This window comes from Lygodium microphyllum, chromosome 23, assembly GCF_053477565.2.
Source record: "Lygodium microphyllum isolate KBCC chromosome 23, Lygodium_microphyllum_v1.1.10, whole genome shotgun sequence".
In the NCBI taxonomy this organism is placed as follows: domain Eukaryota; kingdom Viridiplantae; phylum Streptophyta; class Polypodiopsida; order Schizaeales; family Lygodiaceae; genus Lygodium; species Lygodium microphyllum.
In genome coordinates, this window is record NC_141157.1 from 96748490 (window position 1) to 96761849 (window position 13360).

Below are 13360 nucleotides of genomic sequence, written 5' to 3' on the forward strand. Positions count from 1 at the left end.
TGAAAAATATATCTTAGATACTAGTATATGATTGCTCAAAAAAGCAAACGAATTCGACTGCAAACTATACTTGTACACGATAGGCTTAAACCTAGTTAACTCAACCCAAAAGGAAAACAATTTATCAATTTGAGCTTGTGAGTCTCTTAACCATTGCCAAAATAGACGATACTTGCTCTAGGTGAGGTTAACAAGTTAAAGGAAGTAATTAAAAGTGGGGTTAGAAACTAGTGTGTTTCTTAACCATGCCCCTAACCGAATCCTGGCAAAGGGGAGTTGCTCTAGTAGGCTAGTTTAACATGTTAAATGAGGAGGCGGACTGAAAATGGGCCTTGAAAGTAGTCTGCAAGGAATTTCGTCGACAGAACATTAACGCGGCACAAAAAGGAAGGAAGATTAATCGGGCGGGCATATGCTGGCAGGCAGGATGGCTCTCCGCCGCGCTCTGCAACTTCGTCCCCAGCTCATGCGCATCGGATCGGCTGCGCGCTCCGCTTCCCCGTCCATCAAACCTGTGCCGGAACATGTGATGCCGTCGGCCTTCCTCCAGGTAAATCTATGTATGCCCTAAAGGACCCGCCTGCAGAAATCACCGAAATGTACCTATGTTCTTGCCGAAAGGACGGCATCTCTTAGGCTTTCTGATTTCTTTTTTGAGAAATCGAGTCCAGAAATCCTCATAAATTGGCTATTTGGCTGCGACATGATTTGGCTATTTGCTCGCGACGTGATGGCATCCTTTAGGTTTTCTTCTTTTCTGTTAACAGCCGTGTTTTCGCTTCAGGATTCTGAAGGAGACCTCCAAATATTACCATGGCTGCCTTTTTAAAAATATTTGGAACTATCCATCAACGAAGCTTTAATATAGAGGTTGGTTCAGAGGATGTAGAAGAGAAAAAATGTCACTGGTTTTAATCAAATTCAAGTGGAGAGACTAGCAAAGCAATGAATTTGGGGCATTTTCTATCTCCATCATAGCGGGTGAAGGTCAATTGATTGTCCAAATCAAGGAACAAATTAGATTAAAGACTTGTTGGTCATTTTGGACAACAAGGGAAGTTGAAATACCGAAAGGGATTGGGAAAATCCCATTGAACATCATCTTCTTTTTAAATTAAGTAAAAGAAATACCGAAAGGGGTGGCAGTTTTGGGGCCAACAGGGTGTCCATTGTCTAAGATTGTGAGTTAATTTGCATTTATTAGTTTTGTTATAAATATTACTTGTGTTATAATCAGGGAATTACCACCTATCAACGGAAGGAAGGCTAGTTTCAGCCCAACTTTCTCACCATGTTAAGAGGTGAAGAGAATAATTTTGACGAATAATCGGAAGGCTTCTAACACTCTATATATGTATACTACTTTGATTATGAGAAGATACAAAGATACAAGGAGTTGGAAGCTGATCTAGAAATTTAAGCTTTGATGGAGATAAGAGCTAAAGCACGGACTGAAGCGAAGGTTTTTAAAGAGGAGATGCTAAAAGCCTATCTTAGTATGAAAGGTATCAATGTTATTGATACAACTAAGTCTATGAAAGGTAACATACCACTTATCATTCGAGGATCTATCATCTGCCCAAGCGGTGACTTCAAAGTCTCATTATACAAAAGCTGCCTCCTCTTGTTCCAAGAATTCTTCCATGGAGAAGGGCAAGGAGAAAGTCAAAGAACCGGCTATTTTCATGGTATTTGAATCTCCAAAGAAGCTTTTAGCAAAGGAAAACGATACTAAAAGAGACTTCAAGCTTGCAAAGAAGAGCGTCAAATTTGACGTTTTCTATGGTTAGAGAGATTCTCAAAAAGTTGTGTCTTTTACTAGATAATTTGATGCTGCTTTTGGTGGTGAAGATTATATAGAAAAATAAAAAATTAGGATGGTTAAAATGCATCTAAAGAATGTTGCTCTAAATTGGTGGCTCAAAATTATTTAAGAGGGAAAGGAACTTAATTTTTGAAAAGAGTTTAAGGAGATGTTCAACAAGAAGATTTTGCCTTCATCCTTTAAACGCGATGTGCAGCAAGAATGAGATGAGCTGAAGCAAAGACATGGAGACAATGTTGAAACTCATACCAACAGGTTTGCAGCTGTTTTTCTTAAATTTACATTTCTTAACGAAGTTTCTTTCAATATGGAGATGAAAAAGTTTATCTATGGATTACATCCATCAATGCGGCAAGCTGTCAAGATAACAAAGCCCAATCCTTTGGAAGCAGCCCAAGATGCGGCCTTAGAAGCTGAAGGATTGCATATGCCATGGATGCTTGGTAAAGCCTCAAAAGAAGAACCACAAAGGAAAAGACTAAGATGCTTGACCAAAATAAGTTAGATAAGAAAGAACCAAAGCATAAGGATGGAGATAGACCACCTTTGCTTTCCAAAAAGAAGCTAACATATTAGTAGTTAGCAGAATATACTAGACAAAGATAATGCTTCTCTTGTGGAGAAAAAGGACACATGGTTGGTCAATGTCCTAATAAGGCAAAGAAGGAAAACCAGCCCCAAAAGACACCTCAAGCAAATGTTGTACCTAAGAAATCCTTGCAATAGGATCAAATGCCATCAGAGAAAAGGAAGCTTTTTATGACTTAGGGTAAGATTGCTAATCAACATGTTCTCATTCATTTTGATATAGGGGCTACGTATCATTATATCCATCCTCCGATTGTTGAAGCTCTACATCTATCAAAGGAGATGTTTGAAACACCAGAAATGTTAGGTGTTGCTTTTCAAGAAATGGAGTCTGAAGTTACTTCCATTCTTGGCAAACTACGAATCGAGATAGGAGATTATGTAGATCATGAGAGTTGTCTTGGGAGATCTTGGTCATTGTGATGTTATATTAGAAATACCTTGGCTTAAAAGAATAGATTCAATCATTGATTGGAATCAAAATAAGTTTAGATTCCCTTTTAAGGATAAAAAGGTATCTTTTGATGTGGGAGTGGAAGGAAACTCTATTCCCATCTTATCCCATGCACAAATTTCTAAAGCAACGAAAAAGTTTATTTTCTCATATTTGGTTTTTATCAAAGATTCTAACAAAGAGTCTAGAATTAAAAAGTCTATCTTAGGTATGAATAAGGACCAAATGAGTTTCTTAAAGGAGTAGGAAGATTGTTTTGCAGTCACTTTATTTGACGAGCTACTACTAGAGAGGCCAAAAGATCATCACATTGATCTCATTCTTGGAAGCTCAGCTCCAAATAGGCCACCCTATCATGCGAGTCCAACACAACAAGAGGAGATTATAAAGCAAGTGAATGAGCTCTTAGAGAAGGATCTAATAAGACCTAATTCCTTACCTTTTTGCTATCCAGTTCTCTTAGTACAGAAAAAAGATGGATCTTTGTGCATGCGTGTGGACTACAGGGCCCCTAAATAAAATTACAATTTGGAATAGGTTTTCCATTCCAAGAATCGATGATATCTTAGATAGATTGGATTGATCCAAAGTATTTAGTCGGATTGATTTGAAGAGTGGCTATGATCAGATAAGGATTGCTCCTCAAGATATTCATAAAACAACATTCAGGACAACTTTTGGTTTGCATAGTTTCTTATACTACCATTTGGTCTCACCAATGCTCATGCAACCTTTAATAGAATGATGGAAATAATCTTTAGAGCACATTGGAAGTTTATAGGTACTTTCTTTGATGATATTTTGGTTCATTCAAAAGATGAAGAAAAACATAAGGAACACTTGAAAATAGTATTTTCAAGAATTTCGTATACATAAACTTTATGTGAATGGCAAAGAGAGAGAATTTTTCTTAGAAGAGATTCACTAATTGCGCCATATTGTACATAGTACAATGTATCCAAAGATGGAATTTTGATGGATCTAAAAAAAGTCAAGGCTATTGTAGAATGACGAGAATTGACTAGTGTTCATGAAGTTCAAAGTTTCTTGGGATTATGCTCTTATTTTAGGAGATTCATGAAATGGTTTGCAGTGATTGTCGGATCATTGTATGATTTAACCAAGAAGGTAGTGGTATTTCGGTGGACCAAACTAAAGAATGAAGCTTTTGAAGCTCCAAAGTTCTATACTAGCAAAGGACTTGTTTTGATTATATCTAATTTATCGAAGCCTTTCTTTGTGGAGTGTGATGCTTCCAGAGACTCCATTGGTGCAGTCTTAAACCAAGAAGAGCATGCAATTGCTTATGTAAGTAGAATGTTGCAAAATGCAGAAAAGAATGCTACTATTTATGAAAAGGAGTTAATGACTGTCATTCAAGCTTTAAAAGATTGAAGATACTATCTTTTAGGTGAAGAATTTCTCATTAAGATGGACCATGATAGTATGAGACATTTTCTCAACCAACTAAAGATTTTTGAAAAGCATATTTGATGGGCCAATTGTTTAGCCCAATTCAATTTAACTTTTAAATACTGCATATTTCTAGGAAGCAAAACAAGGTAGCTAATGCCTTGTCAAGAAGACCTCAGATTCATGTAGTGTTCATGATTATCATATAGATTTTACTAGTATAAGGGATTTGCATGCTTCTAATGAAGATTTTAAAATCATCTCGGAGAGTTTATAACTTGGTAAATGGGTAAACTCTTATGCTATCAAAGATGGATTTCTTTTGATTAATAATAAGTTTTGTGCTACTAAAGATTTCAGGCCTAAAGTAATGGAAGAATGTAATGTGTCTTCTTATATGGCTCATCGTAGTATTTTGGTCACCACCAAGGCACTTGAAATGTATTTCTTTTGGCCAAATCTTCGATGAGATATTGAAGAATTTATCAAAGAATGTCTTGTGTGCTGTGAAAGATTAAGCTTGATTGCCAAAAGCATGCAAGGCTTTTACAACCATTACTAATTCCGAGCCAACCTTGGGAAGGCATTGCTATGGGTTTTATTTTTGACTTGCCAAAATCAACAAACGACAGTGGTGGCATATGAACTATTATTGACAAGTTTAACAAATAGACGCATTTCATTTCAGTCAAGAAGACTATCAAGTCTCAATATATGGCTATAATATTTATTCAACAAATCTTTAAGTATCATCAGTTACCATAACCCATCATGGGTGATAGAGATCCATGAACCACTAGTTTCTTTTGGTGAGCTTGAAAATTTGGGTATAAAGCTTATCTTTTCTTTTTCTTATAATCCTCAAACAAATGGTCTAAGTGAGATTGCTAAATTGACAATATTGAATATGCTAAAGTGCTATTGCTATGAAGCCAACCAATAATGGAAAAATTATTTACCATTAATAGAATATGCTTATAACAACAGAATTTATAATTCTACAAGTAAAGCACAATTTGAGATCATATATACAAAACGACTATTATTACCTATTCTTAAAACAAAGAAAATATTTCATGTCGATGAGCTCGTGTGTGATATGGATATAACTTTCATCCAAGTTAGACAAGCTAACCAAAGATCTTAAGAAAAACAAAAGAAAGCAGCAGATAAACATGGAAGGCAATTGATTTTACAAGAAGGAGATTAGATGTGATTGAAATTTGTCAAAAATGTCTAAGAAGCTCTAACAAGTCTTCATTCTAATTCACTAAGCTCACAATTATGAGCCATTTCAATTCACTCAAAAGATTAATGATATTTGTTATAGGTTACAACTTCTAGAGCATTGTAGAATTCACAATGCTTTTTATATCCATCTTGTAACAAAATTTGTGTATGTGAATTGTTACTAAGACATATTGACTTAATGATTTCAAATTAATTTGATCCTTATATACTTTGAAAGATAATTTTTATTATTTAAGTATTTTATAATATAATTAAATGTTCATCTTTCTATTTAAGGGTGGCCAATGGCCAGAACGCCTTATAATTATACTTGGGTCGTCATTGATTGGATACAGATAACTCTGGGTTTATATGAGTTTCTTGTGCTACCATTTGGTCTCACCAATGCTTATGCAACCTTTAATATAATGATGGAAAGAATCGTTAGCGCACATTGAAAGTTAGAGATACTTTCTTTGATGATATTTTGGTTCATTCAAAAGATGAAAAAAAGCATAAGCAATACTTGAAAATAGTGTTTCAAAAACTCTGCAAATACAAACTTGATGTGAATGGCAAAAAGAGTGAATTTTTTTTAGAAGAGATTCACTACTTGGGTCATATTGTATCCAAAGATGGGATTCAGATGGATCCAAAAAAAGTCAAGGCTATTGTAAAATGGTTAGAATTGACTAGTATTCATGAAGTTCGAAGTTTCTTGGGATTATACTTTTACTATAGGAGATTCATTAAATGATTTGCAATGGTTGTTGGACCATTGCATAATTTAACCAAGAAAGCAGTGGCATTCCGATGGACCAAACTAGAGAAGAAAGCTTTTAAAGCTCTGAAGTTCTATATTAGTAAAGGACTTGTTTTGATTATACCTAATTTGTTGAAACCTTCTTTTGTGAAATGTGATGCTTCAGGAGACTGCATTGGTGCAATCTTAAACCAAGAAGGACATGCAATTACTTATGCAAGTAGAGGCTTGTAAAACGCAAAAAGGAATGCTTCTATCTATGAAAAGGGTTTAATGGCTATCATTCAAGCTTTAAAAGATTTGAGATACTATCTTTTAGGTGGAGAATTTCTCATGAAGACGGATCGTGACAATTTGAGACATTTTCTCAACCAACCAAAGATTTTTGAAAAGCATATTCGATGGCCAATTATTTAGCTCAATTTAACATTCAAATATTACATATTCTTGGGAATCAAAACAAGATAGTTGATGCTCTATCAAGAAAAGCTTAGATTCATACAGTGTCCATGATTCATTATACAGATTTCACAATATAAGAGACATGTATGCTTCTGATGAAGATTTTAAAATCATCTAGGAGAGTTTACAACTTGGTAAAAGGGTAAACTCTTATGTTATCAAAGATGGATTTCTTTTGATGGAGAATAAGTTATGTGTTACTAAAGGTTTCAGGTCTAAAGTAATGAAAGAATGTCATGGGTCATCATGATATTTTGGCGACAATGAAGACACTTGAAATGTATTTCTTTTAGTAAAATCTTCGACGAGACATTGAACATTTTATCAAAGATTGTTTTGTGCCATAAAGCCAACTAACAATAGGAAAAGTATGTGCCTTTGATAGAATATGCCTATAACAACACAATTCATACTTCTATAGGTAAAGCACCATTTGAGATCATATATGGAAAACCACTATTATTATCTATTCTCAAAACCAAAGAGGAGATATTTAATGCTGATGAGTTCGTGTGTGATATGGATACAGCTTTCACATAAGTTATATGAGCTATTTAAAGATCTTAAGAAAAAGAAAAGAAAGTTGCAGATAAGCATCGAAGGCAAATGATTTTACAAGAAGGAGATTCGGTGTGGCTGAAATTTAGCAAAGCTTGTCTAAGAAGCCTTCATTCCAAGTCACTAAGCTTGCAGTAAGAAATTATGGGCCGTTTCAAGTCACTGAAAAGATTCATGATGTTGTTATGAGTTACAACTTCTAGAAGATTGGAGAGTTCACAATGCTTTTCATATTCATATTCTGAAGCCATATGAAGAGACTCTCCATTGGAACCTGTAATAGAGGATCCATTTGAAGTAGATGGACAAGAGGAGATACTTCAATCAGAGCAAATAGTCTTTCATATGATACAGAAAATGAGAAAGAAAGATTTTTAGAAGATTTCTTTTGAAATTTAAAATTTACTCTTATTTAGATTCTAAATGGATACCAGAAGAGTATTTTAAAGACTATCCAGAAATACTTGTAGCTTATGAAAAAGCTGTAGGATCAGAAATACTTCAAGCAATGTCTTAAGGACAAGACAGATTTCAAGAGGGAGAGATGTAACAAACCTTTTGTATATCATTGCCAAGACATATTGGCTCAATGATTCCAAATTAATTTGATGCTCATGTACTTTGAAAGGTGATTTGTATTATTTGTCTCAAGATATGATTAAATGTTCATCTTTCTATTTAAGGGTGGCCAACAGCCAGAACGCTTTATACTTGGTTCGTCATTGATGAGATGCCCAAGAGATTAAAAGTTTAGTCGGGTAGTCAGATTAATCAGAAAGCTTAGATAACTAAGACTTTTACACTTAGATAGTCACATTGACTAGAAGCCCATATAATGAGTGGTTTCAAAAAGTGAATCTAGATGCTCATGATCGAAGAAACAAACCATGGACCGGTGAACGAGTTGCTTAAATGAAAATTCTGTTCATGTCAAAGGCTTCAAAATTTTGCAAGAAACAATTTTGTCTTTAGCATGTATCTCAAATTCTTAACCATTTGAGAAATTTTTAGAGTAGAAGGTTTGGAAGCTTCTTTCTGTAGAAAAGTGACATGTAGCTGTTAGCAGATATGGCAGTTTATGTGTGAGCCTAAGTTACAGAGGCTTGGACACATTATTTAAGTTATTTAGACATTTTTTATTGTGTCATTTTATGGTCATATTGGGCATTTATTGCTGGCCGACCAGCATTAAATGTTGGCCGACTTGACATATTTTATGGCATTATTTGTGCCTATTTATTCTAGGTTTCTCCTTTTCAGTTGGTCAGTTCACCACCTAGAGTTCTCATGGAGAGAGGAGCCGGTGCCGGTGCCGGTGCCCACGCAGCCAGTTGGCAGTGACTCATTGTTGTATGCGACAGTCTTGTGTCCGATATATGGATTCCATTGCTGCACCACTTCTGACATTGTATCGGATTTCAAGATTTGTGCTCCTACCGTGCTTTCTTTCTGATTTCAAAACTGTTTTCACCCTTGCTTAACAAATTTCTTCTGCAAGATGCAAAGTTTTTAGATGTAGGTCCAATCAATATTTATTGGCTAAATGATAAAGATAAATACTGAGATATCCAATTGCCAACAAAGAGGATGAGTTCTTTGTTTTTATGTAAGTTTAGGATCCTTCCCAGCTCTGATCAAGCCCTTTTGTACTGAAATCACTGCTCCATATATAAAGAAATAATCAATTCTGGGAAATGAATTTGAGACTCAAGCTCAAGTCTGACTTTACCTTTTGTGTGTAATCATGTAGCGAGATTATCTTTACATTATTTAATGCACTCATGTTTTTGAAACTCTCTCTCTTTTTGTCTATGCTTATAACATGCACAATATTTGTTGTAAACAAGCTAGTTTTTTGCATTGACACTTGAGCTGGGAGCAAGTTGGTTAAAGCAATATATGGAGTATTGTGGGTCAACCGATCTTCAATGTTTTGTTTTTGTGGTTTGTGTTTCTTTTTGGTAAACTTACTGACACACTGCCTTTAGATGCATAAAAATCTTCTAACTGTGAAGTTCGAGGTGGTAAATGATAGCGATCTTTGATGAATGGTTGCTTGTGCTCTTTCTGTAGAGTCTTTGCACTGCTATTTTGTGTCTGTTGCATGAAACACATTGAGAGGCATGAAGCTTGTTGTGATGACTTAGCTATGCATTCTACTTTCTTACTATGAAGCTGCTGAATTCTCTAGATTATTTTCTGTTCTGAATTATTGTTAAAGGCCTCTTTCTTTGAGCTCTTATGACTTATGCAATAAAACCTCGTTTGCATTGACACTTACTCTCTTCGATTTTAATCACATTGAAGCTAATTTTGACAGGGACAAAATGTGAGTTCGTGTCCAACATCTTTGATGAAGAATGTAGTAAGGGTTAGTTTTTTTGTACTTCATTAATATTTTCCTTTCAAAAATTCTTGCTTTTGCTCTTCGTGGTACAGGTGTGGATTTTAAAATGTGACAGTTATACTTATGCTTCAAGCAAATTCCAACAGAACAAATCACCACATATGTGCATGCATGCACATGCGCTTGTGCGTGCACATGCAGAGGGGAGGGAGGGAGAGAGAGAGTATATTAACGTTGGCGACCTCCATTTGTGGTGCATTCTCTGCTTGACATGCGCAGGGAGGTGTTTCTGTGCATTAGGTAGGCGCCAAGGCTCTAGTCTCTTCTCAGTATGCATGGATTGATGATATGCACAAGGAGTCAGTTCACTACACTGCACACATACATCTAGAATATGGATAGTCTCTATTTTCAAAGCTCCAGCAGGGATGGTGGTGATGGCATAACTTAAAGGTAAGGGTAAAGGCAGAGGAGGTAGAGGCTAACATGGAAGCACTGATAGGGGAAAGAACCAGAGGACTTGGGAGTTTCAAGAAGAAAATGGTGCTTGAGGTGGTATGCAGTAGCACTGACATGGACTGTGGTGGAGTATTGGGGATGAAACACATCTCCAATGTAATTTGTAACACAAACAAAATAAGCTAAATGAATATTACTTAGTGAACTATTGGGAGTGAACCTTGCGGCTTGTTGCTTGGAGTTGTGGACTTAATCTCTCAAGCTCTGAGAGGTTTAAGAGTTAAAGATACTTCTTTCTTGGATTGTGCAAGTCTTAAGATTCTTTTTGCGTGACTCAAACAATAAGCTTCCGAGGAAAACCAATTCATGGAATTGTAAAGTATTCACAAACTCTTCATTCCTAAGCTATTGCTATTATGGGTTTCAGACATTCCACAAATGCACAAGCACCTCTTTTTGTAAAAACAGAAAAAAATAATCTTTTGGATTTAATCAGGTATAACAAAAGAAACCAATACACAACTTTCTAATCACTGTACACTGGGCTTGACCTTTTGCATACTGTTGCCGAGGTTTTGGTTAGCTCTAACTGAAGCAAGCTCAACCTAGTCCACCCACAATGGCCTGTGTTTGGCCCACTCTTACTCTCCATGGTCTCCAGGTCTTAACAATGGAACTGAATGCTAAATGCAGGCTGCATACCCCACAAAAAGCTACAAAAGCTTATGTCATTTGTAGAACCAGTCTATAGAATCATCCTTTAGGGTGAGAGAGAGAATGGCTCTAGAGCACTCTTGCTACTCGAACATGCACATTGTAGTCTAGCCATGAACTAGTGAAGGAGACTTGCGAATACATGACTTGAGTAGCTCCCTCAAAACCTTGGCCCTTAATCCTTCATCCGTCTCACCTCCAAGCTCCTAGGATACTTGTTCCAATCCTCCATGTGCAAGGTTGGAGAAGAGAGAGAAAAGGAGGTTATGCTTTCTTACCCTCATTCTTGGTATACTCACTCCCTCATTCTCTCACTCTCACACAACACACTTGCAAGAGAGAGGAATACAAGAGGAAGTGAATTAGCAATACAATTTCCTTGCTTTTAATGAAAACATCCCTTTTCCAACAAATCATCATTTTAAACAAACATGTGTTTAGTGGCTTGCAATTTGCATACCAGACAAAATACATTGGCATGTAACATGAATGACCTGAAGCAACATGTGCATTGCTGTTGCCATAAGCATGTCCTATTTGTATCCAAGCCGTCCAAAAAGTATGATATTGAGTGCTCGAGTGCGCATTCATATCCAAATGTATGAAAGTATAATGACCAGCACACTAATCAAAGTAGGTTCCAAAGTGATCACTAGATATCTGAGCCTATCTGTACCAAAGGAGTGGAACTTCTACCCCCTTCTTGAGCATCGGGCAATGCTCTAGATCTGTGCTCTGCTGAACTTGATTGAGCCATGACCAAGATTGGCTTCAATAGAAAAGCCTCATAGTAAAGCTGCACTTCAGTAACATGCATTGCAATTGCTTTTCTGTGGTGCTGTCCATCTTGATCCTCCACTATGTAATGTGCATCTTTTTGCTGGGGACAATGATTTTCATCATCTACATCCTGTTCCCTTGGTGATATATTGCTGAAATTTCTGAAAACTTATTGTTGTTCATTGATTTAAGCACTCTGGAAAATGTGTGCTCACACAACAAGACAACCACAAGCTCACCTTTCTATAGAGGATTGTAATGTCCCGGTGACGGAACCATGAAACCGGCCTTTAGAAATAATCTAAAGGGTAGTGATAATAAACTAACTTGCATGCATGACATAAGTCGGCAAATAAACAAAAGACATAATGAACAAGAGAGCTAGAATGCTCTTTCACAATAGGCTCCAAATTTTGTTGCCCCTCTTGATAGTTCTTTATTATTATTCAAAGTTTGTAGGAATTACAGGTGACCTAATATCATAAATTGACACTCTCTTAATGCCAATGATTCCCCAAACTTGTCTCTAGCATGGTATCCTTATTTGCTCTCACCAATCTTGACCAAATGCATAACAAACCTATCCATGCATATGAATGTTGTCCTCAGTCCAATGATATGTGCAACTGACATTGGAGGTGTAAATTTGGTCCCACATTGATGCACAATTCAAACAATATGTAATGTATGCAAATCTCAGTTCCAAACTGATTTGATCAGTTGTATAGAACCTCAAGTGTGTTCATGCATCAAGCATTGTGCTTTGCTATACCCAATTCATTGTCAAGTCGAGTAGATCCAGACTTGTATTGCTGCCACAACAAACCAACATTTGATTCATGCTTGAAACCAAAGAGCAATGGCTTTGATTCTTGCTACATGTAGTCAATTAGGTATTGCATTGCATTCCCCTAATTTTCCCATGTATTTCCCATGATGGAATAGCCACTATCTCACTTCCCATGTATGAATTAGTATAAATGGCTGCATTTTAGCTTTGTATGTGACACAACTAATCCACGGTTCTGAATGACCTTTTCACCTTCGATGTTGGTCTCCAACCAACTTTGAAGTGTTTAAAAATGCACTTGGATGTGCCAACCACTAGACCCTAAAAATTTACAGCCAACATTTGAGCTCAATTCCATGGAGCATTTGCCTTAATCATTATCCTGCACAGTCTCCATGCAATCCCACATGTGCTTGATACAAATAGTACCACTAGCCAAAAACTAGCCGATCTACTCTTGTAGCGGCCATAAATGTTGGCCATTTGCATAATAAAGAGAAAATATGTCGATTGCTATCATAAATGTTGGTTGTCTAAGCCTAGACATTGTGAACGGAGTCCGAATTCATTGAAAAAGAAATGCACAGAGTTGGAAAATAGCCAACTAGTGTGAATACACCTCAAACCCGACTAAAAAGAAATGCATGCTCTAAATAGAGTTGCCTCCTTTTTCCAAACACATGATAGATTGAATGTTAGAGCTGCTAATACCCGCGTTTGACTCAGATAGTGGCTCATAGGCAGGAGATGGCAACGTTAGACAAACATGATTGCTAACAGACGGAAGGAACTGTTGAGAAACCCTTCACCCGTAGTTTTGCATTTTGCGTTTTGCATTTAGGGTTGTGTTTTGCATTTAGGGTTTAGTGGATTGCCCCAAAAAGGGGCTGAGTACCCACAATGGGGCACCACTCTAGACAGTTGGCGCCCTCCCTCCGGGTGCCACCCTAGACAATCTCTTGCTTATTTATAGGTTG

General features: G+C 36.6%; 1 protein-coding gene across 2 annotated transcripts in view; it reads left to right on the forward strand.

Moving 5' to 3' along the window:
* Nucleotides 1–288: 288 nt before the first annotated feature.
* The window catches only part of LOC148016506 (Ribosomal protein L4/L1 family), a 40450-nt gene continuing 27378 nt past the window's right edge, over nucleotides 289–13360 (forward strand). The window contains exons 1-2 of one of the 2 annotated variants that reach the window (XM_087664531.1): nucleotides 290–550; nucleotides 9614–9664. In XM_087664531.1, coding sequence (XP_087520657.1) covers nucleotides 413–550; nucleotides 9614–9664 — 189 coding nt within the window. In that variant the 5' untranslated portion in view covers nucleotides 290–412. Of the gene's footprint in view, nucleotides 551–9613; nucleotides 9665–13360 lie in introns of both variants that reach the window. The other variant, XM_087664532.1, reaches the window with a different exon arrangement.